General features: G+C 41.1%; 1 protein-coding gene across 2 annotated transcripts in view; it reads right to left on the minus strand.

The window, feature by feature from the left end:
* Window positions 1–2,391: 2,391 nt before the first annotated feature.
* The window catches only part of tshz2 (teashirt zinc finger homeobox 2), a 40,696-nt gene continuing 18,564 nt past the window's right edge, over window positions 2,392–24,523 (minus strand). Inside the window, exons 1-2 of one of the 2 annotated variants that reach the window (XM_026333296.1) lie at window positions 23,185–23,257; window positions 2,392–6,143 (exon numbers count right to left, since the gene is read on the minus strand). In XM_026333296.1, coding sequence (XP_026189081.1) covers window positions 3,103–6,143; window position 23,185 — 3,042 coding nt within the window. In that variant the 5' untranslated portion in view covers window positions 23,186–23,257 and the 3' untranslated portion in view covers window positions 2,392–3,102. Of the gene's footprint in view, window positions 6,144–23,184; window positions 23,258–24,523 lie in introns of those variants that run through there. The other variant, XM_026333295.1, reaches the window with a different exon arrangement.

Consider the following 24,523-nt stretch of genomic DNA (forward strand, 5'->3'; position numbering starts at 1 on the left):
ATTTAAATGGGTGTGGGTCCATAAGGCCTTGTTGTTTATTGTAAAAGTGTGAGAAACACTAGGTGACACAGACACAGACCAGCAGGTCTCTGAATTCCACTTAAAATTGAAATATTTGGTCTACTTAAAAATATATACACGGCATAAATATATTGCCTGTGGCTTTATATACCCTGGGATAGGTAATTGCTCTAAACAAAATGCCAACAAATAACTGATTGAAATATTAGATATTATAATTATTATTAGTATTAAGAATATATAATTAATATTTATATATACATTACATTTTTTCTTAGAATTTGGATATTTTAAAATAGAAAATGTGGCAAATATACAACAATATGCAAGAGCCTCTTAACCCCGCCCACCATCCCCTCCCTGTCATTTACCATGTAGAATAGCTAGCTGGTAAACTGGGCAAAACATACTGTGCACAAATGCTTCCATCGCAACACAAATTGTGCATACTGAAATCATGACTGGTGACTGTTCGGCTACTTCAGCTCAGACATATTACTAAACAACACATACGCACAAAAATTGGAAATTACGACCATGTGTTAGTGGAGTGATGTCATTACAAAAAACGTAATCAAATAGTAGAAAGCTTGCCTCTTCCTGCTTGTGCCAGGACCCAAATAACGTCACAAAGTAAGATTCAGTTTTTTCCTTTCGCAAGTTTCAATTCCCCATTCACAGTGGTCAAAACAATTTTTAACATGTCAAATTTAAAAGACTCTATTGTGAAGTTTGTTTATAATACATTTAATTGAACGCATTTCTATAACTAATAGACTTCAGCCAGATTTCAGTGAGACTAGATGGGTCCAGCTTCAGTCAAGGAGTGCAACATAGCAAGGCGAGAAACACAGAGGGTTAACTAGAGGACAAGGGTATCTATAGATGAAGAGTCTAAACAACACATGTAATGATGTTAGACCATTATATTAATGTGAAAAAAACCAGCATGTAACAAATTTCAATCTCAAACCACTACATTAATTCTGGACCTTTAAATGGGGCATGCTTGAAGAAATTTATATTATCCTTACAAATCTGCTTTATTTAGATCACAGCTACCCAGCATTACGTGTACTAATAATAAATCCTACATTGACTTTGAGTTATTGGAGCAAATTATGGTCAGAAACAACTAATTTCCTTCTGTGATTGCACTGATGATGGCATTTTTCTTTAGTTAGCCTCGGGTGAACCTTTACTAAGTTGTGCTGAATCCTCAAAATGTGCTTGTAGCCTCTATATGATCTGAATAATGATTTGGATCTACATATAGGGAATTGAAATGGAAAACCTTAAGTAAAAATAAAATACATTTCCAATAAAAACTGATAAATTCTGTGTTGCAATGTGTCCCCTGATGTCAGTAAAAACTCTTCCTTTAAAAAATAAAGACAAACAGTTCTCCATTTTTTTTCTGCAAAGCATTCTGCTGCAGCTTAAGAACAATGCTTGCTGCAATTTGGAGTAAGTTGCCCCTTTAAAACATAATGGCCTAACAGACAAATCAAAGATCCATCGGTGAAGAAAGGCACTAAATAATTTATAGCTTTAATCTGCTCACTGAGGTGTGTGGTCTTTGACAGTAATTATAAATGCAGGGAGAAATTATAGCTGAATACTTTAACTGCATTAGGAGTCATCTGATGAACAACGTGATTGCCTGCTCATTTCCAACAATAGGGGGCAAGTTGGTGTCACAGCATTCAAATCACCACAGTGCTCATGTGCTTTTCCCCATTTACCATCAAATGTCAGTTGCCCGTTATAAAATAGAGATTTGATGGGTGGAGGTAATTGAGGACTTGATTGCTTGAAAAGAGATGAATTGCATAAAATGTTTATGAATTTAGAAGGCAATTATTTTTAATAGCCTTGAAATAATAGAGCTGGAGGAAATATGTTTAATTGTTATGATACCATCTTGCAGCAACAGCAGCAGCGTTTGCAGGAAAGCAATAAAGTATGACAAGAAGATATATCTTTGAAGTGTATCTAAAAGTCATAAGGTAAAAGAGAATGCAGTCTACTGTACAGTGTGAGGATGTTGTCCTTTGTGTCTTAGAGGTTCTCCTTTCCAATACATTAAAACCTTGTAGTGCAAATAGATATTTACTGTAAGGTAAGGTACTGTATTAGAATATTTTCCTCATAATTTCTTCAATAGTTTCCTGGACATACTGGTAACTGTGCATTTTTGTACTAGATACAGTTGGAAACAGGAACATTCATGAAAGGCTTTATTTGAAATACATGTATTTTTTATTATTGGTGACTTTATTCTTCATATATGTTAACTTGTATGTTTTCCTGTAGATAAATTTGCAAGCAAACATCTTTGTAAAATGGGGGAAAGAATACAAACTGGTATCAAATGTTAACTCTTTATTTGAATAAGTAAAAAAGGTGCATGTATCACAGGTATCATCTGCCTTGACTTTATCTTTGTTGCATGAAACACATTGTTTTTTTCTTTTTCTTCTAAAATATATTTACATGTGTAATATCCTTGCTTCCAAACGGCCTAATTCTTTTTGAGTCATCTACAGAATCAGTCTAAACTTGTGATTAAACATTTATTAAAGTGCTTTTTTTCTCTTCTATCATTTGCAACACAAAACATTTTTACATAGCAATACACTGTACAGGTCTGCATGTGTGTTCTTGTGTGTTGGGCTACCTGTAGGCCTGCACGTTGCAGGGGTACTGCATCACAGAAATTGTAAAGTACAATTAGTTCATTATTTTGTCTTTGAAATACAATTGAAACTTGACATATCATACAAATAAATAGTAGTCATAGCCTGGGCTATTGCATGCAAACATCAGCAATTATGTTTCTTCAAGCAGTAATACATTTCATTACTGGTGATGCATTTGAGCAGGGTGCAAAAGTATCTCTTAGTGATTCCTTATACAATTTCTAACCAGTGTGTCTTTGCGGTACTCCATGAAATGTTTTAAACATCATAATGATGCAATGCACACTACACAACGCTAATTTAAAAATGGTTGAAATGTCTGACCCGTGTATCAACATAAAAAGGAAGAAAAGGAAAAAAGTGACAATAATATGAAAAACTACTCCTTGTCCATTTCCACATATTGTGAATGGTTGTCAGGGGATTTGCTGTGAGTTTTACTCAAATGGAGTTTGACTGCATGATTACTCGCAAATGTCCGACAGCAGAGCTTACATTTGAACTTTGAGTCAGTGTCCTCCTCTGTGACCAGAGCCTCTGTGGCTCTGACACTGAGGACCTTCGACAGTTCTGGCTCCTCTACCTTTGTCTGGTGCTCTACTGGCATTTTGCACATGTCTTTGATTTGGAACCCGAGATGGGATTCCAGATGGGAAATGAATGTGGTCGGTGACCTAAACTGGGAAGCACAGTCATTGCAGTAGAAAACTGGGTGGCCTGTGTCCATGTTCTTCAGAAATTTGGTTCCTCCAGTTTTCCGCAGTTGGTATTTTACATTTGCTAACCAATGGCTAATGGTCGTCATAGACAACCCAGTGAATTTGGAGATGTGCATCCGTTCCTGAGGGCCAAGGTCTGACAGCAAGTATTTCCCCTCAGAGGTCTGGAAGAGGCTGGAGGCAAACTGAGCTTGCAGGATGAGAAGATGGCGAGGATTCCAGTTTGACTGTCTACCTTTACGCTTATGAACGGAATATACCTCAGCAGACACATCCTCAAAGCGCCTGACATCTGATTCCAGTTTCATGGTGGGGATTCTTGGTGGAATGGAGGGTTTTGGCGTTGTGGCTTTTGGAAGAACTTTAACCATATCAGCTATGTCAGACAGAGCATATTTCTGCGGTATTGGTGTAGAGGGCTGTAGTAGTGATGAACTTGGCTTTGTGTTTTTAGATTTTGTCAGGTCTATTGGTTGATCATCGCTAACAAAGAGAAAGCTATTATCAGACCTATTTTTTGCAGGCTTTCCAAGCATTAATGCTGTTTTCTCACTGTTATGGTTAATGTCAGAAAAAATAGGCTTGGCATGAGGAGACAGTTTATCTGCTCTTGAATTATTGGGCTTATTTGCTTTGCCCAGGTGATTGTTCAGAACAGACTGCAGTGCACTAAGTGGATTTATGCCAAGCATATCTGGAATGTCACTGAGAGGCTCTGAAGCAGTGCTACGTCCATTGCTGGCAGAGGGGCTGGGTGTTTTGCCTCTGTCAGAGAAATCTGGGCTCAACTTCTCTTTGATCGCTTCACTCCCTTCATTCACACAGCCTGCATCGAGCTTTGAAGAGGAAGAGGAATCATCCTGACAATCGCTGTCATCATTCTCCACCAGATCAAACTTAATGTTTTGACTTTCTTTACCATCGCTAATGCCAGCCTTTTCTTTTTTGATGTCCACATTTTGATGCTGTCCTTGGGGACCTTCAACTCCCACAGCACTGTGGTAAAACTTCCCCTTTGGGGCAATTGGTCTCAGTTTGTGGTTAAATGTCTGCTTAAGCTGAGCAGGTGGCGATGCAGAGAGAGGGGCACTTTTGATGATGCCAGAGAGCTGATAGGCAGCATGAATGCTCGGGTAGGCACTCCAGCTTGGTGTTCCTGTTTGAGCTTTATTGATGGCAGAGGCCACTGTGTTTGCTAAAGATTTTAGAATGTCCCCTCCTCCACCTGAGTCCTGTTCAAGGTCCTCCTCACGGAGATAAGGGTACTTAAAAGCCCCATTGCCTGCCTTTTGATCTTCATTCTCTTCCTTGTCATCTTTAGCTTCAATTTCTTCTGTTTTGTCTGATGTCCCCATCCCCTCGCTATCCTTCTCAGTGCTCCCAGGGGAGGCATTTTTTGGAGTCGCCTTTTCTCCCTCAGTGTCACTGACAGCAGGCTCAGCTAAACCCTGGATCTTCTCGATGGCCAGAGGGTCAAGTGCTAACTGTTTACCCTTTTTAGAGGCTGAGTTTGTGACTTTGATGAAGTGTCCAGTAACCATCATATGTGTGGTGAGTTGCTGAAGGGTGTCATGGGAGCTTCCACACTCCATGCACTTAAGAATCTGAGACTTGCACGTTTCAAACTGCCAAGTGTAACTTGCTCCATTTTGATAGCCATAGCGATTATTATTAGCATTTGAAATGGTGGTGGCACGTTGTGCCTCAGCATAGCCGGATGCACCAGTTGTAGAGTCAGGGGAGCAAGGTCTTGCTGTTTCAAAGGCCCGCTTCTTTGCTGGTGGCAACAATTTGGGTGTGATTACTGGTATTGGCTCTTTTAAAGGCACTTTTTGGTAATGTTTAGTTTTAATCATGTGGACGCTCAAATCTTGGAGTGAGTCAAAAGAGTGGCCACAGAACATGCACTTCAAAACTTTTTGAGCATCCTCTTTCCCTTCCATATCTTGCAAATTCCGTTTCCTAGATTTAGACGACGAGGCAGAGGAATTACTCTGTTTGCTGTGGTTGTTGTCTTGGTAGTGTCCACTCTTGTTCATGTGGACTGTCAGCTCCACAAGTGTGTCATAAGCAGCACTACAATCCTTACAGCGAAATCGGCTGGCTCCTGTGAACACTGAACCACAGGGTTTGGTGGTTTGCCTGTATAGGTGGACAGAGCTAAAGAGGTTAGGTTTGGACACAGGCTTTGGGGAAAGTGTCTGCTGCAAGGTCTTAGAGAGTGCATCCTGGTGCCAATCAAACTCACTCTTGGTACTTCCGTTGGTGCTGTCACAGTTGGCTTTGCTGGTGTTTTTCCCCATTTTCAAGTCCATTCCTATCCCTGTCCAGTAAGAATCAGAGAGAAAGTTTGCATAGGCTGCCCTCATTTTCTCCAGACTGCTGCCCATCTCCTCCTTATGTTTGGAGCTGCGACTTTCTTCATCTCTCTGGCTCTCAATTGGTGAGGAGGTTTTGAAGTCTGAAAGTCTGTCACTGCTGTCACTAAGGCGTGACTCCAACTCTGCCTCTTGGTTGGAAAGGACACTAACAGGAGAGTTCTGGTTGCTGTAAGTGTTCGTACTCTTGTTGTCTAGCTCTCTGTCCTCAGACACTTTAGGGCTGGTCTTTTCTGAGCATTCCTCCTCAGTTTGAGGGTCGTTCTCTCCATCGTCTTCAGTGACCGTATCCTGAAGAACAGCATCTTCATCAGGCATGTACACTAGAAAAAGAATAGAAATAAAAACAAATGTCAGCACCATTAACAGTTGAATGACTTTACAATTTGACCTCAAAGGTACAATATTTAGACAAGCCACATACAGCATCAAGTATTCTTTTTTTGTGAGAAGTCACAAAAGCAATTTCTGACCACATAATGGTGGCTGCTTTGTGCCTTGGGAGGCGGATAGTATAGGTGGACATAATGTCTTTACTAACAGAGTGCTTCTGGTGTAACAGCACCATGTGATTCACGACAGGCCATTGACTTAATGCTGTGTCCAAGGTTTTTCTGGCCTCAAGTTGAGATGTTTACAACAATCATTGGCCAGTGACAAAAGCAAATTGATTCTTCTGGGGCCTCTTAAGTGTTATTGCAAATGACCTATTCTATGGTGATTATGGATGCCTCAAAACTGCAATGAAAATGTAAGCCTTCTGCTCTGGATAACAGCTCAGTTACCCTGAAACTACATTTCAGTGAGGAATGACTTACCATCTTAAACCCAGATATCCTAACATCCTGCAATGCCCCATCAATAAATTACAAAGTGTTTTTGGAAAAGATGTGAAAACAATATTTCAGAAACAAAGCTACTATTACAACAACGTCACTTTGATATTCAGTAAATCAACATTGGGAAACTGATTTTGTTGACAGCAAAATGTTGCAAATATGAATACTCATGCGGCTGAAGGTGTTGATCATGCTGGTGGAAAATCTGATTCAATTATCAGTGTTAAAACTAGACAATTACACAAAATTTCAAAAGATTACTGGCAATCTGTCACATCATTATATTTTCCCTGACAGTCTCATAAACAGCAATTACTTCTTCCATTATTCACCTGTTCATTCTCTCAACTCATACAGCACAAACATTATTGCTTCAATTAACAGATAATTAAACAACAGTATTTCTAATTGACACATTTCCCATCATCCAATTAGTGGGATACTCTGACTCAGCATAGAGGGTTTTTAATGTGGCTGCAGGATCTGCTACTCATAATATAAACACCGCTACAAATGATTACAATGTCCTTTTTTAACAATAACCATTACAGATTATTTTAAAGCTAATGTCCCAGCAACCCATATCAGCAATATCACAACCAGTATCAGCCAATATTTTGTAGGCATCCTCCAATAAATACAGCTTTTCAGCATTGTCACACATTTAAGATATTTTCAACCTCAGAGTCATGCTGGAAAATGTGCATTTTGGGAGAGATGTGGCAGATGTGTGCTCTGAGTTAAATATGAATAGAACATAACAGCCCTGTCCGGGCACTTATGTATTTCATGTGGTTAATATTTCTTTTCTGAATAGAGGGCACTCCATGAGTGGTTGGTTGAAGCTGAGTACTCAGGAGTCCCATGCTGGGCAGCCTGTAGAATGTCTTCCCTTCTTTGCCTTCTGAAAATAAGACTTTTTTTAATCAATATTTCACAAGTGCCTCAAGAGAAACCCTGGAGGTGAATTGCTTGCCAACTAATGGATGGAGATGGAGATGGGATTTGGGCTTTCAAAACAAACATGGAGAATGGGACCTGGTGAACAAGAGCTTGCACACACAGACACACACGCATGTACACAAGAGCCCCAATGTGCTGTGACCTTGATCCACCACAAGAGAGATGTTTTTATTGGCCAACCACGATCAGTGATGGTTTCCAAAACACCCTTGATGCTAAGGGAGAGAGTTGTCAAGAGCACAGAGGTATGTTTTATTTATAGTTTTATATATAGTATTCACAGCGAAGGAGAACACCAATGGCTATGACAAGTTCCCAGTTGATGTCCTCTCTTCAAAGTCATCACTAAAACTGAAGGACCGGTAAAAAAGTGCACCAAAGTGGGGAGATGAACATTTTTCTGGTTCAGTGGTAGTTGAAGTGGCACATTCCTTGTACAGATCGTCATGTAACGGCTATTTCCTGAAAATGTTATGTACCTTAAAATTTGCCAATACGTTCAGTTTTAAGTTCTATTCAATTCAATTCAATTTTATTTGTATAGCGCCAAATCACAATACAAATCATCTCAAGGCACTTTACAAAAACTAAAACTAAAAACCCAACAATTCCCTTATGAGCAAGCACTTGGCGACAGTGGAGAGGAAAAAACTCCCTTTAACGGAAGAAAAAAACCTCCAGCAGAACCGGGCTCAGTTTGGGCGGCCATCTGCCTCGACCGGTTGGGGTGAGTGGATAGAGCAGAGAGAAAAGAACAGCAACAATAAACAACAAATAGACACTGCAAGTTGGTGGGGCCAGTAACTGCACATCAGTGATAAACAGCTCCAGGACCAGGGACACCTGCAGAAGGTACAGAGAGAGAGAGAGAGAGAGGGAGGGAGAGAGCACAAACTAGGGGAGAGAGAGAGCACAAGGTTAGTAACATTCAATGGTGGAATATACATGAGGTGGGAGAGGGGGGGGGGGGGGTAGGGTAGGGGAGCTCAGTGCACCGATGGTCCTCGGGCAGTCTAGGCCTATAGCAGCATAACTAACTAAGGGATGGTTCAGGGTTGCCTGAAGCCAGCCCTAACTATATGCTTTGTCAAAGAGGAAGGTTTTAAGTCTAGCCTTAAAAGTACAGAGAGTGTCTGCCTCCTGAACCCAGGCTGAGAGCTGGTTCCACAGGAGAGGAGCTTGATAGCTAAAGGCTCTGCCTCCCATTCTGCTTTTGAGAACTCTGGGAACCACAAGTAGGCCTGCACTCTGAGAGCGAAGTGGTCTATTGGGATAATATGGTACTATGAGGTCTTTAAGGTATGAAGGAGCTTGATTATGAAGGGATTTGTATGTGAGAAGAAGGATTTTAAATTCTATTCTATATTTTACAGGGAGCCAATGAAGAGAAGCCAATATAGGAGAAATATGATCTCTCTTGCTAGTTCCTGTCAGGACTCTGGCTGCGGCATTCTGGATTAATTGGAGGCTTTTTATTAAGATATTAGGACATCCAGATAGTAATGAGTTACAGTAATCTAGCCTTGAGGAAACAAACGCATGGACTAGTTTTTCTGCAGGATGTTCCTAATTTTGGAAATGTTGCGCAGGTGAAAGAATGCAGTTCTAGAAATTTGTTTTATGTGTGAGTTAAAGGACATGTCCTGGTCAAAAATAACTCCAAGGTTTTTTACAGTAGTGCTGGAGGCCAGGGCTATGCCATCTAGAGTAGCTATAATTTTAGAAAAGTTATTTCTGAGATTTTTAGGCCCAAATATAATGACTTCTGTTTTCTCCGAGTTTAAAAGTAAAAAGTTACTGGTCATCCAAGCCTTTATGTCAGTTAGACAGGCTTGAAGTCTGGTTAACTGGTTTGTGTTAACAGGTTTAATAGATAGATATAACTGAGTGTCATCCGCATAGCAGTGGTAATTAATAGAGTGCTTCCTAATGATATATCCTAAAGGAAGCATGTACAGGGTGAACAGAATCGGTCCTAGCACAGAACCTTGTGGAACTCCATAACTAACTTTTGTTCGTGTGGAAGGTTCATCATGGACATGAACAAACTGGAATCTGTCCGATAAATAGGATTGGAACCACTTTAACGCTGTTCCTCTGATACCAATCACATGCTCCAGTCTCTGTAATAAGATGTTGTGGTCAATGGTGTCGAATGCTGCACTAAGGTCTAGGAGGACAAGTATCGAAACAAGTCCATTATCTGAGGCTAAGAGAAGATCGTTGGTAACTTTCAACAGTGCTGTTTCTGTACTATGATGTGCTCTAAATCCTGATTGGAAATCTTCAAATAGTTCATTCCTGTGTAAGTGGTCTGATAGCTGCTTAGCAACAGCTTTTTCTAGGATTTTAGAAATAAATGGCAGGTTGGATATTGGTCTATAATTAGCCAAGACACCTGGATCAAGACTAGGCTTTTTGAGTAAAGGTTTGAGTTCTGTTGTTTTAAGTTCTGTTGTTAAAATAAATTCACCTTTTTCAAATTCATGTTTTCCTGGAAATAACTACTGACATGCTGTTACATCAATTTTAATGTGAATGTTTGTGTCTTATCTTGGCATTTGAGGATGGAACTGACAGAGATTAACAGCTGCCCTTCCTGCTGTTCTATGCCTTTCTATCAGATGCCCTAAGTAGCAGACATCCAGAGGCACCAATTAACCTTCTGGCAGGGATCACTCCATGAAACCCGTAGGTCTAATTCTACTTCTCACACCATTTGTAACTGTGCTTTGCCAGCTTTTGGTCTGCCACAGTACTGCTGCCATGCCAAGCTGCATTACTCTTTAATACAAGATCAGACTTAAGGACAATGCAACACCAACAGACAACACCTACTGTACATCATCATTATGACAGACAAGTTTGTCAGGAATAAATAAGTTGCCAATATGCTTCACAAACCAACATTATTGCAAGTGTAAAAACATGTGCATCACTGTGTAAAATAAAAGTAAGGAACAGCCAATTACATGTTCTGGGACACATTTTTTTCATACCTCAGAAAGAGTATCTGTTTGAAAATGCTGTCTCACAGTCCCAGCTAGTGAACTCCCATCTTAACTAGCCTTACAAAACAAGAGGCCAGCATGCCCTGCCTGAGATTTAGCATGTCATAAACTGTTGTAAAGCCTCCAATCTGTGTCACTACAAATTTATATCTTCAGACAGAGATATGCAAAGGTCAAAAAACCTGGGGTGTCCATCATAAATCAGGCAGTTGAAGTGTTTATAACCTTTATCCGTTAGAACAGACTCTTGGCATAGCAAGGCCTGGATTTACAGAGGCAGCAGCCCCCTCCCCCCGACATATAGAGAAACCAGCTAACTGCATAGGAAATAGCACATTACATTTACGGCTACATTCATGGCAGCATGCTGACCAATGGACTGCTGTTAAAGGCTTACATGACAACAGTTACAAGTCAACTTTAGGTATTAGTATTTTCATTGAGCACAGTCCCCACTCTCTTGTGTAAGTGAGTCTATTCAAAATGTGTCAGTCATTTTAGAAATGTGTGTGCCAGATGCAAAGGGCATTTTGTTTCCAGTATTAACATGCCAGCAGAAACTTTTGTAATGGTGAGAACATCAACATTTATCCCTTGGAAGGTCAACATTGCCTTCATTAATCTGACAAGCCACAGAGAGTTAGCAGCCTCAGGAGCTTAGCTAATGGACAGCTTCAATACCCAGCCCAGGACTCTCTGTAAGTATCTGAGGTAACACTATCTTCAGAGAAGATTGGGTAATTCATAGGTACCAGTGACAGGTCTGCATGTCTGTGCCACTTTCCCCAGCACTCTCTGGTTGTCTCAAGCTACAGTTTTTGCTGCTCGCAAATCAATATCTCTTTTTACTTCTCATTGATTGCCTAGCGGTGGGACCAACCTAAGCAGGACTGTTATGACATTTCTAGATTTCCCCCTGTCCTTGGAACAATCAATTACATGCGCATGGCAATCAAAACCTCTTTGCAAAATGAACCTGCTCCATGACATTTTCATCTCCTGGATGTATGCCATGTAAAGAGAGCATGTGCTCTGCTGGATAGGCAGAGCACATGCTAACAAGGTAAGTCAGGATCACTGAACAATCTCCAGGCTGTCTGGTTCTTCTTTTTCTCCTCTCTCTTTTCACTCACATCTAGGCAGTGTACCAATTAATTGTGTCTGTACGTTGCCCATTTGTTGTTATAAATAGGTGTGAAATGTCAGTCAAAAGTACTTTGTGTACAAAACATTTTTCTTAAGTTGTGAACCTATTTTGTGCCTGCAAAGTTGGAAACAGGATGGTGCCTTTACAAAAATCACCATGATGTGATTTCTTCAGCGAGCTATCATTAGAATGAGACACGCATGCCACAAGGTTTAATATTTGACAGTGATATCTGACTAACTCAGTGAGCAGTGCACATCAAGATCAAATAGATACATTGTCACATATCCTGATGATAGTCTTGATGACATATTTGAAGTTAATTCTGAGCTGAATCACATGAGAAATAGTGAAGAGCTAATTCTGAGCCCTGGAGCCATCTGTAAAGATCTGTAAACACCTCTCTCTTCATTGTTCCCTGTCAGGAAACAGTCTCTCTGAGCCCAAGGACACTGCAGAGTAAAAAGAGAACAATCACACTCAGGCTGCTCCTTTTGACAAAACTTGTCTGGAGGTTAATTGATATCACAGAATGAAATAGTTTCTGACTTGCTTTCAAATAGGAATCTGTCATTAGTTCCCATCTGACCCACTATTTCATTTTCAGTATTTTAGTGTTAAATGACTCCTATGACGCCCCTAAACAGGCTTCGTAATTATGCCGATGCACTGTAACTGAATATATATCATGTCGTCTTTAGAAGCAAACTGTTAACAGCATGGTGGTACACATCATGATCAATACAAAAAGGACAAAACATAGATTGCATAATAGAAGGTAGCTTTAAAAGCAGCTATAAACCCCCACAAAGTGGTTTTGTTGGGTCTTTCTGAGGCTCTGACTACAAAGCCATGAGATGGAAAAACTCGTGTTAATTTTTGTATGCATGACAGAGATGTTACTTAAAGCGCATTACTTACTTCACTAAACACAAGCTATTCATGCAGATAAATGCCTTGCTTTCATACACCCTCAACTTTAATATTTAATAGTCTAATATAATCAAATAAAAACTCTCAGCTCAAAAATACATGGACAACTTGAGGACAGATTGTGAACACAGCAAACTACACAATGTGCTCAGATGGACCCAGAGCCAGATTAATATGATAGGATCGCAAATATGACACCATATCCTGCCATCTGGCTGTTCATTTGGGCAAAAATGATCACAATAATTATGGCAATTAATCAAAAATGTTTTCACAACCAACATTCTGTTAACTAAAAACACAGAGAACTTTGGAATGCACCATCAACACAGTAATAAACAAAAAAAAAATTCAGGCAGACACACAGCTTTTGAGCATGTTTAGTTTGAATTATAATGGTATTTTTTATTTAATGACCCAACTCTGAGAATTCTCAAAGTCTATCCTTGCATGTTGCATGGATGCTAATCATAATATTTATTGAGCCACATCAGATCACCCTGCCTAACTCCAGGAGCACCTTCCCCTTGTGATGTCACTGGGCGATGCTGCTCCTTATGATGCTTGCTACAAGCTTCTACTCCAAGACGCATCAGTCGGCCCGCTGCCTAATTGGAAGTGAGCGGTGGGAGAGAATTGCAATCTGCACCCCAGCACCAGAGTCAAACAAACACATCACATGGAGTTGCCTGGTGTAGCATCTCACCAAAGGGTCCCCAATCAGCACCAGCAGACACACTATTACACACACATTCCCATAGTGTTTCATAAACCTTTACCAAAGTGCCAGTGTAAAGATGGATGGGAATTTGCTATTTAGACGTAATACATAATTGAAATATATGGAGAGAACAAGACCTGTTCAGGGTGTACCCCTGCTTTTCACCCAAAGAGAGCTGATCCCTGTGACCCTGGTTAGGAATAAGTGGGTATAGATAATGGATGAATGGATGGATGGCGCAAACAAGTCTTAGGCATTCTTAAAGGGCTGGTTGACCAAAATTGCAAAAAACATATATATGTACTTAACTGTTGTGGTAACGCTAACAGGTGCTTTTTGCATTAAAACATATCAGTTTATAAAATACGACGCATTGTTATAAATGAAAGTATATACAAGAAATTTACCTGAGTAAAGTAATGTACATGCTAATAAATCCATAATAATGAGAGCAGGGGTCATTTTGAAGCTAATGGATGTCACTATCTAAGGGTAAAACATGTTTGTTTGCAATTTAGGGGAATCAACTCTTTCAATTACTGCCCAGTGAATAATAATTAATGAAATGTGCTGGTCTGTATAAGCAGTAAAAAAAAAAAAAAAAAAAAAACTTATACCAATTCACCTATTTCTGCTAATGAGTAGGGGTAAATCCAAACAATTTAGCAAACACGTAGAATAATGTTACTACTGAAGAGGCTCTAAAGCCTCAGTGTATATTTGTCAGATTATAGATGATCTTTTCTGCCCTTAGTGATACAAAGTTCCAGTTGGTGGAGCAGAAGCAGGGTGGCTTCAGCTCCTCTATATTTTCCACTTGTGCCGCTCTGTCACTTGGATTCTGAAGAGCCTGTGACACGGCTCTCCAGGAGCGACATGATGAGGTCTGATGGTTCCTTTTTGCAGAAGTGCAGTTTACCCCTCATTCACCCTTATCAGAGAGTGAACCCATCATCTTACAGTACGCCACTCAAACCGCTTCGCATATTGGAGCTGACCAGTCGAGCAAACAGGGCGGTACTAATAAAAGACCATCTTGCTTCGGTTCAAATTTCCCTGATTGAATGTCAGTCAGGAATGTTTGCGTGGCAGCAGAGAGGAAAGTGGGCCATCGTTTAAAGGACCACTGCACTGCACACATAAGGCCTTTGTTCTAGTTTTATGAGATACTGAGTGAAAGGTATGATGGCCTACACTCACCTAATGTGCTGTTTGTTTTTCACGCCCACTAGCCTGCTTAAATAAAGAGCTTTTCAATTCCAATTTAGTCATCATCAGATGTACTGTAAACTGTATTAATATTTTGCATTTGAGGGACAATATTCAGGGTTCAATTGTCTATTATTAAATTGGTCTTGTTATAACATGCATTATTCTTTAATATAAAAGTTTCAAAATAAAATCATTTCTCACTTCAGTATTCTCTCCATGGACTGCATTCTATTTAGTCTTCCCTTGAGATTATTAGACATATATGCAGTGTGTACAGTGCCTGCATCATAAACTTTGCATGAACCCTAAACACTGGCCTTCCCAAACAACAACAGCTCACCATCAGGGTCAGGCCTTGATGAATATGATAGAGCACTTGGAGGAGACTGTGTGTATTCTATTAAAACAATCTACATTTCAGTAACTCTTCCTGCCTGCTCTGTCCCTGTATAGATCTTTCATTAGATTTTGGATGGGCTCCAGCCAAAGCTTTCTTTGTACAAGCAGTTTTATACGGTTTTCAGCAAAGGAAGGCCTTTTTTTTTACATTCCAAGTTCATTAATAGTAGATTGCCACTTTTTCCCTTCATTAAATACAATGAGGCTACAGAGTGAATTTGCAGCTGAAGCGTGGTACTGTCAGTTTCTAGTGGGACCAAAGGCTGCTTCATGGCAAGCATAAAGAGAGAGAAGCAAGCCCGCCAAACTTGGAGCTCTGTGGGACAAGATGAGCAACAGCAAGAGAGGCAGAGATGCTTCAAACAGCCCGCTCTCTCCTATTCACATTCATTTTAATGGCAAATTTGTTGTCAAGCGTCCTCCACAAAATGATTAGGGCCTGCTGTTTTCTGAAAAGTGCAAACTTCTGGATTTGCCTGGTGCGCATTGTCACTTTGACAGCCCATTCTGAGAACAATGGCTGCCCAAATAGTGAAATGTGTTGGCACCCAATAGTTGAAAGTTTCCCCTTTCTGCTGTTTTGTGGGTATTCTGCTGTGTTGATATCTAGATGTTGATTAGAATGAAAAAAGAAGTCAGTGAATTGGGCTCCCCAGAGCAGGCACATCCACCATTGTAAGAGATTGACAGTCGCTCCATTCACCCAATTATTTCTGTTCATAAGACCTATTTCTATAAAAACTGGTTAAAGACTACAGTCATTGTAAGAGTGTCTGAATTAAACTACTGGTAGAATTTACAAAAAACCAGCAGCCTCTAATAACAGCACTGCCCACTTAGTGTTGTTTTTACTACATGGAATAAATACAGACACAACACTGTTTCTATTAACTGTTAATGCTTTGCAGAATTAATGCACGAAAGCAACAATGTGAACATAGTCTAATCTAAGTACACAGGTTTTTACTGTGTGCTCAAATTTTGGCAAATTATCCTCAAGTCACCTACAGTAAAAGAATTCTAATAAAACCAGATGCAGCGCCCTTTGTGTGTGGGAGATATGTTCATTATTACCACACTGCAAATATATCAAAGCTGTTCAAATATTACCGCTGGAAAAGTCAGCGCAACAAAAATATCTTCTCTGTGCTATATCTTCATTTAGCCTACAAGTCAGCGGAGTGGCATTTCTAAGGTGTTCAGCCATAATGGAGGAGGAGTAGGTGCCGACTGCAAGACGAGTGCACAGCCTTTTTATTCATTGCATGGGAGAAAGTGGTTAATTTATTGAAAAGAAGGTAGGCGGACGAGGCAGCGGAACGGAACTGATACCCTGCGTGGCTGTAGGTGCACCGAGGGGGAGGAATGTGGGGTGTGGGGGTTAGGGAGGGGGGTAGAAAAAAAAGGAGGTTGAGGGAGGCGGAGACCAGAGCGACAGAGGAACGGTTAATGGAAATGAGTGACAGGCTTTCAGAATGATTTACAACGGGTGGCGCTGCCGCAGAGCCAGCGCTTGATGGATGATCCTGAAAGACGGAGACGAACCATAAATCATGTCTTTGAATCATTGACAGAGATAAAGGAGGGAGAGAAAAAGCAATGGCATTGACGTTCATTCTTCCAATAATGTACATTGACGAGTTACACTACGGAGCCTTAATTAAAAAGTGAACACGGGTCTTCTCCCTCTCTCGACTCCCCCCTCCTCTCCCCCGTCAGCTCTGCTCCTCTATCCCTCTCCTCTCTATTGCGATATCAATGGTAATTAAAGATGCAGCATCCCCGGCCCCTGTCCCATAGCCACTTCCTCCAGCTTCCCACGGCAGCCAGATTAGATAAGTGCTCTGCTAAAAGATAATGTCACCCCTCAACAATATCAATGTGGGTCTGGCCCATTTGTTTCTACATCTGTAAACACTCACACATAAACAGAGAAGAGAGGCAGACATGGAGAACAGGGCTACCTTATTCTTTAGAGGAAAAATGTGCCCACACTGACGAAAAACAAAACACTATTAGTCTTCAATTACATATGTTACCATTTTGATTTTAATCTACGAGATGGCATTAAAAATTTAGCAGGCAAGGAAACATTACATTTTTCCAAGTGCCACTGAATCTGTCTCCCCAACATGCTGCTCCTTAAAATTGTGTTGTTCTGTCTTGAGTGCAGATGGCACTTTGATAAACAGGAGGAGCCCTGTAGGAGCAGAGAGCCTGAATGAGTGGCATTCCACATCAGCTGAGCTCCCTTAAAGTGCACACAATAGAGCAATGAGGTGAAAGTAATCCTAAACATCTGTCTTATGTGTCCTACATGCACAGGCTGTTTGTTCAAGTTCTAGGAAAGACATTAGCAAGAGGGAGAGGGATGAAGAGAGAGGAGGATATATCAATTCATGCACTAGTTCTCCAAAGGGATTAAGCACGGCCTCTGTTGTCTGTCCTCCCGCTGCACTGGCAGACAAAATGGAGAAGACTGCCCTACTAATGCAAATACCCTCTTTCATGATATACTGTAGCAGCCGTGTATTTAAATGAATACTTAAAGGTACAGTGTACTATTATAATTGTTTTTAATTATTCAAACTTTATATTTTTTACAACCCATTTTACAAGGCTCCTGTAGAAACCAGAGCACAATGAAAAAATGCTAATAAAGAAACTTTCTCTGAATCTGAGTGTAGGATGCAGTGCTAATCAAGGCCCATGTAAAGAAAAGACAAGAGATAAGAATGTAGCAGGCCCTGTGCACTGTCCTGTTTGACGGGAGACCAGGGGCAGTCGGTCAGCCCACTGCGCATGGGGATATTCACAGACAGGAACTAAAAGACACACAAAGCTGTCCCCCTCTCTCTCTCTCACTCCATCCCTCTCCTGCTGTGAGAAGACATTTTGGCAAGCTAAAATGGAAATGAATACACAATGGTCATCTAGCATTGAAAAGCTGTGGCAATAATATTGGTCAGGCAGAAGACTGCCCTGCACAGTGTGTGTGTGTGTGTGTGCATGTGTGTGTGTGTGTGTGTGTGTGTGTGTCTCCAAATGATTCATGCTGCAGCACAACACAAAAGCTCACACTCAGGCTTCACACGATTTGTGAATCATTTTCATTTGAAGGCTTGAAGTTGTTCATATCACTTTTGATCGCATCCTTGCATCAAAACACAGTTTGATGGACAAAAGAAATAATTACTTGTCATTCATGTGTCAGGTTTCTCTTTCCTCTTTTGTTGCTGTTAAACATGTTCCTCTGTTAAACACTTTTTCCTCACCAAACTCCAAAACACTCTTACTCAACTTTCAAGTCCCACTTTAAGCTAAAAATTAAACACTCTCATTGAAATTACAAAAAAACTGTTAACGCAAAAATTTCTGGTAACTGAATGAATCAGAAGCTGAATGAATCAAAGGGTTTGAGTGTAATGAACTTCTCAGCGTCTCTGTCATTAGTGGACGAAAGCTCTCATTGATCTTAAATGGTCTTAAAAGATGATCCATACAGTAATGAAGCCAGCTCTGCCGCTGGCCTGATGCCCAAAACAGGATATAATCAAAGTCACAGGGGATATCCTGGAGCTACTGTTACCAAACAACAGCCTTACATTTCCTTACTGTATGTTCTTTTAAACTATAAAAAAAACAACAACAGAAAAACTCTTAAACAAGAAAAATCTGTTCGTCATTACACTGTAGACTCTGGATGTTAAATATTTAAATTCATAGCCTGTGTTTCAGGGCTGTTAGCTGGGACCGCAGAGCAGCGGGATGGCTTACAACCTACTGGGTCTTTTGGAAAAGCAGCGTGTAGTGTCCAAGGCCCACCCTCCTCCTGACTCTTCTGCCTAGACCACCCTGCTTGATGTGTTACACTACATGACAGTACGATGCTGCTCAGTCCTTGGACCCATTGCATTGTTTTTCTTGGACCATGGTGAAAGCAAATAGCAGCTAAAGGGCCCCGGCGCTCGCAGTAAAAACCAAAAACCCGTGCAGTCATTCATCAAAGCCGAGACAACTTGCTACTCCCCCACCAACTACCAACCCCCCAAGGCACAGCCACCCCCCCCCCCCCCCCCCCCCCCCCCCCCCCCACCACTCTGGGTTTTAACTAGGACTCCAAATAATTCCAGAAATGACAAATGATACTTATATCTCTGGCCTGTGCTGAATCAATAAGCATGCAGAACAACTATCCATCTTGAGAGGTATCGACAGCTGTGGCTCGACATTGGCGGAGAAGCACTTGGTGGCTTTATTCAAGATCGGGATAGGAGGGACGGAGGGAAGAAGGAGAAACAGTACACTCACTTTTAAATTACAATAAACCACCCAACAGTGTGAACAATCAAAAACCTATTACAGGAAGTGCAGCATCCTGAGTTATTTTCTGAAGAACATGTCGTCACAGTGAGAAGGCCGACTGACCATTTGTGAAAATATGTGCAATCTTGTGAACTGGGACAAGGGTTATTTTGACAGGAGCACCTGCACATGTTTACATGGCAGTTGTGTGCTGAGTATGAGCTGATGGGTGGTGATATGGCCCCTCTCTAGTCCCCCCGGCTGGATCGGAGCAGCTGACAGATAGCACTTCAGAGCAGCTTTAGCTGCAGCTCCCCTTCAGGGGCTGTGATTGATGACTCACACTACCACCTAGATCCATTTTCTCCTCCAATCTGACTCCTCACAGGTAGAGTGGAGTTCAACCCCCCCCCATCCACACACACACACACACACACACACACACACACCCTCTCATCTCCCTTCAAATTCAGGTGGGCTCATTTTCACAAAAAGAGTTTACCAACAGAGCAGCTTCAAAACATCTACTTTGTACAGAATTGTACAGAAGAAATCATTTAAGCTAAATGCCTTGGAAAGCCATCCCGATCCCAAACATTAGAGATCGGAAAGTAAAGAAAAAAAAACTATGATGTTTGCAGGCATAATGTCATTAGCAGGGAAAATGTTAAGACCCAGGACCCCTGCAGGTCTGAAGGCATTTAAGAACAGTTAGCTTAGCCATCTGGTAGACAATTACACAGGAACAAACACACCGCCTCAGCAAATAAAGCTTGGCTCATCAATCACAAGAATGGCCAGAAGTTGGCCTGTTATTCCTTCTGATTTTATAACCCGATGAACTGCAGCGTTAGCCACTACAAGTCAACTAGTGAACATCCTAACATTTACCAACAACATTATGTGGGAGTGTAAACATATCTTCAGAGTGACAATTAATTTTAATTAAAAATGTACAATATATTTAATTGGTTGTAGATGTTATGGAATATTTCAGTGCGAACCCAAAGGATTAAAAAAAACCCTTGATTGCATCTCTAAAATTACACTGTAATTTTCACCAGGCTGCAAATATCAAAGTAAGTGAAAATAAGTACAAGGTTAAAAGTAAAAACATTTTAAACATTTGCTTTGTTTCCAGTTTCAAGTGTCTAGTTTCCTTAATTAACATTTGCCCTGTGCTTTTAATTGCAATCATATGTCCCCACGGGACCTGAATGTGGATTGTCTGGTAATTGCAGCTGTTTGATATAAGATGGTGACACAATGTCAAGACTATTTCTGAAAATTACAGTATGAAAAAAAGATGCTCAACAGCTCACAGCCACAGAATAAACCCCTAAATTCACTGAAAAGAGGATTTGCTAAACTTAGACACTACACTGAGGAACTGACTGTTATCATTCAAAAGAGACTAGCATGATGCTATCACACACCAGTACGGGGATGAAAGAGATCCCTAAACCCAGAAAGCCCAAGATACAGCCTGGATTTCATCTGGATGCAGGTCAGTCTTTGTCAATTTCACCAGGCTGTTTTTGAGCCAAGAACATATCCATCTGTGTTTCTGTGCTGTGGCCTGAATGGCCTGTGCGGAAGAAAAGAAGTAGGCCACTGCTGCGGTCTCCGATTCTCCTCAGTACACGCGTCACCTGCCAGCTCATGTGGCCCAGCTGAGATGTGAACAGGTCTGGCAAGAACCAAATGTTTTCATTTACCTCAGGGGCATCTACACTCTTCTTTAGCAGGCAGTGGCAGGCTAACATGTCAAGATACCGGCCTGCGACTCTGGGCCTCTGGGACAGGTCACGCACTCCGAGCTTGGGTTCAGAAAGCATCAAGATATAAGTCTCTGCAAGAAGGAAAGCAACCCAGCCCTTTGCATTACATACTACTGTGCCCTAAATGCTAAATATTACCAAATAACATCAACATCAAATGTGTTATTAATGGAGCCTTTTAGATACCTCTGGATCCTTGTTTCATAGCAGATTCCAACACCTTGAAACCTGAAAATGTGCTTCATTACACCTTTACACTGAGATTTGATGTGTGTTCACATTGTTTGATAGATCCATATTCTGCCGGGCAGCAGGGGGTGCTTCTCAGGCTAACCTCAACACGTCTATTTCTAGCTGAGGACTTGCTGACAGCACATTTAACTTTGTGATCTGCACATGAGAGACAGCTAACAGTTGCTGACAGCTGAAACACACTGAGCCACATTTCCCTATACAATACCTTATTGACACTTTTTATTTAATGAGGACTTCATCTAACTTTCACTTGAAAAAACAAAAAGTTGAAATGTTGGGTACAAAAATATAAAACAAAAGGTTGATTTCCAGCCAGCTTAAGGAAACCGGTAGTTCCTTTGGGGAGGTTCTGGGAGGAGTGCGGGGTGGGATATGGGGGGCAGCGGCTGTCTGTAGAAGCCTGATTTATGATCTACTCAGTTTTGCATATGTGTTCACAGGTTTCTGGGAGTTATACTCAATTAGAGCAGCAGGGCTAAGGAGTATGTTTTTCTGAGGATAAGTTCAAGCTTGACACGTTTATTTCTGCCAGTGCTGCTGAAGAGCTGGTGACAGCCTATCAAAAGTCGTTTTCTTTGATCATCCAACTCAAAATGTGGGAAGTAGTAACCGTCCCTGACAAGTGAAAAGAAAAATCCAAAGGAACACAAAATGTTTATAAAGCACAATCTTAAATACCAGTCAACATAACCCAGAGCAAAAAATAACCGTAGAATGAAGATGAAAATGTTATCACTTAGCGGGACAACAAGAAGCTGACAAATGCAGTGCTAATCAAATTTGTAAATTTAAATTAGCTTAAATATAATTCTTCCAAAGCATGACCAAGGGAGCTTGCATCAAACCAAGACTGAAGAGCAACTTAATGGATTCAGCAGAACAAAATCCCCAATTACAAGTTAAATGCCATGTCCCTTCACAATTTATATAAAACTAGTAAATCTTATTTTTGAGACTTTAATGATTGAGTCAGCCAGGGAAATGGGGGAACAAAGTACCAGCATGAGGAGTTACTCATATCCCTGTTGAAAAACTCCTCCGTTTAATGATTCACCACTAAGGAGAGTCCACACACTTCCACAAGAATTCAAATCCCTTTTCCCACAGCCTCTTTCAGTCCATATGATAAATGACACCCGTCATTCCGCCGTTGCCAAACAGCACAGAGGGGAATTGTACTGATATATGATTCACAAGAACAGGAAATAAACTCTGCCTTTCTCTGTAGCTCTCCCCCTTGCCAAGTAGGACGGACCTGGACAGTGTCAAGGCTCTCATGGTGGAGGCAGTGGGAAGGCTGACGGCGCTAAAACCCAAAAAGGGAATAGACAGTGGGTTTCCAAAATGAACTCTTCCCTCCCTCAAAACACTGGAGCTTCTGATGACTGATGAAAGGCACAAGAGCCACTGCATTAAAATAACAGCAGCATCTATGGGAACAAGCTTAGAAGGATCAGAAAAATTAAGCTATGGAGCACTCTGGGAAAAAACGACCGACTGAACGAACAACCTCCGTCTGCCCCCAGTTACAATGCAGCAAATGGGGCTAATTACTGCAGCTTGATCATTTCAGGTTTCTGAGTGACTGAGAATGACAATGACATAGACAGATCAGGTCCAGGTTCAGACAAGGCTAACACACACAGATGTAACACATATAGACGGATTTAAAAAGCATCTGAATAAACATATTCAGCTAATTGAATCATTTCTGCTGTCTGTTCTGTTAATCTGCACTGAAGCAGCTGCACTAAGTTGGTGTTCTTGTGTCAGAGACAGAAGGAGAGGCGCATCCTACTGCTGTGCGGCTGCTCGCCTCCAGGCTAGTCCCTTCAGGCCAGTGCTCAGCGGTAGGCCTCCCACTTGGGCTCAGAGAGGAGGGATGTGCCCAGGGCCAGGACCAGCAGCACTCAATCACCCAGACAGCGACATCCTTTCGCCATCACCATCAGAGAGGCCCCTTTGGGCTGGTGGGGAAGGGGTGGAGTAAAGGAAGGAGGGGGGAGATATTTATGAGTAGAATGTCCACACACACACATACACACGCCCATACGGCTGCGATTGTTGATATACTGTCAGCTGGACGGTGGGATGGAGCCATATAGTTCATCTCCTCCTCATTTTTAGCCCCTAACCAGACCCCTGTAAGTGCTCCTCTGAGCTTTACAGGTTAGGTCTGATGCAGGAAGCAGACAGCAAACACTGCACTGCTTGTAAATCTACGGCTTCAAATGTGGATATGAAACTGGAGCTCGAAGATAGTTATTGGATCTCATTATAAAAGATTGCTTTGTTTGAAAATGTGAACCAAATGACCAAAATAAGTTGCAGCAGAAAAAAATACTACACAAAAGCTGCAGCATTTGGGCATTATTTGTTACAAAAGACACTTTGAGTCAAGCCCTACATGATGAGCAGCATATGTTTACCTAAGAGGTGTATTTTAATGCCTCTTTACCTTTGATTTCAGAGCAGAATAATTACAGAGGAAGCCATGTAAAACCCTGTGGCAGATTAGGGAAGTGAGTTGGAAATGGTTTCAAATTGTCGTTCTGAAGTAAAGAGGCTACTTTGCACCACAAGGGGTTTCTTTCCTCAGGCAGGCCAGGGGATTAAAAGAAGCCATAAAAGGTCTCTGTAATGGCATCAGTAATGTCTTGCTGCCATTAAAAACGGCGAGAAAAACATCTGCTTTGCATTTTTCACTCCCCTGCTACTCATTTGTCTTTCAAACTATCTGAAAGAGTGCCTGGGTTTCAATCTGCTCATATTTTTTCAGAATAAGGTTATTTTACGGACTTCATCCAATGAACATTTGCCTAAAATCCAGATTGTGTTTCCAAATGCTAAACCAAGGGCTAGTGTTACTATATTATGAAACAGTTTGTGTGTTGGGACCATTATATTGAGTACATTTTCAATGTAATTTGACTTCACAATCAAACTCTAAAACTAGTAAAAAATCAGATTTTAAAACTATATTTATTCACACCCAGATCACATAATAGGAGCCAGCTCAAAGTAAACACCTTGATTGCTTTATGGCTAGCACCTAAAAATTAGAGGTGCACTGTATCCTCCTTCTTTGGGCCTCTGGGAAGCTGAAGCCCAACAGTAATCTTTTCTTTGCTAACCCT

Source organism: Mastacembelus armatus, chromosome 7 (genome assembly GCF_900324485.2).
Source record: "Mastacembelus armatus chromosome 7, fMasArm1.2, whole genome shotgun sequence".
NCBI lineage: Eukaryota > Metazoa > Chordata > Actinopteri > Synbranchiformes > Mastacembelidae > Mastacembelus > Mastacembelus armatus.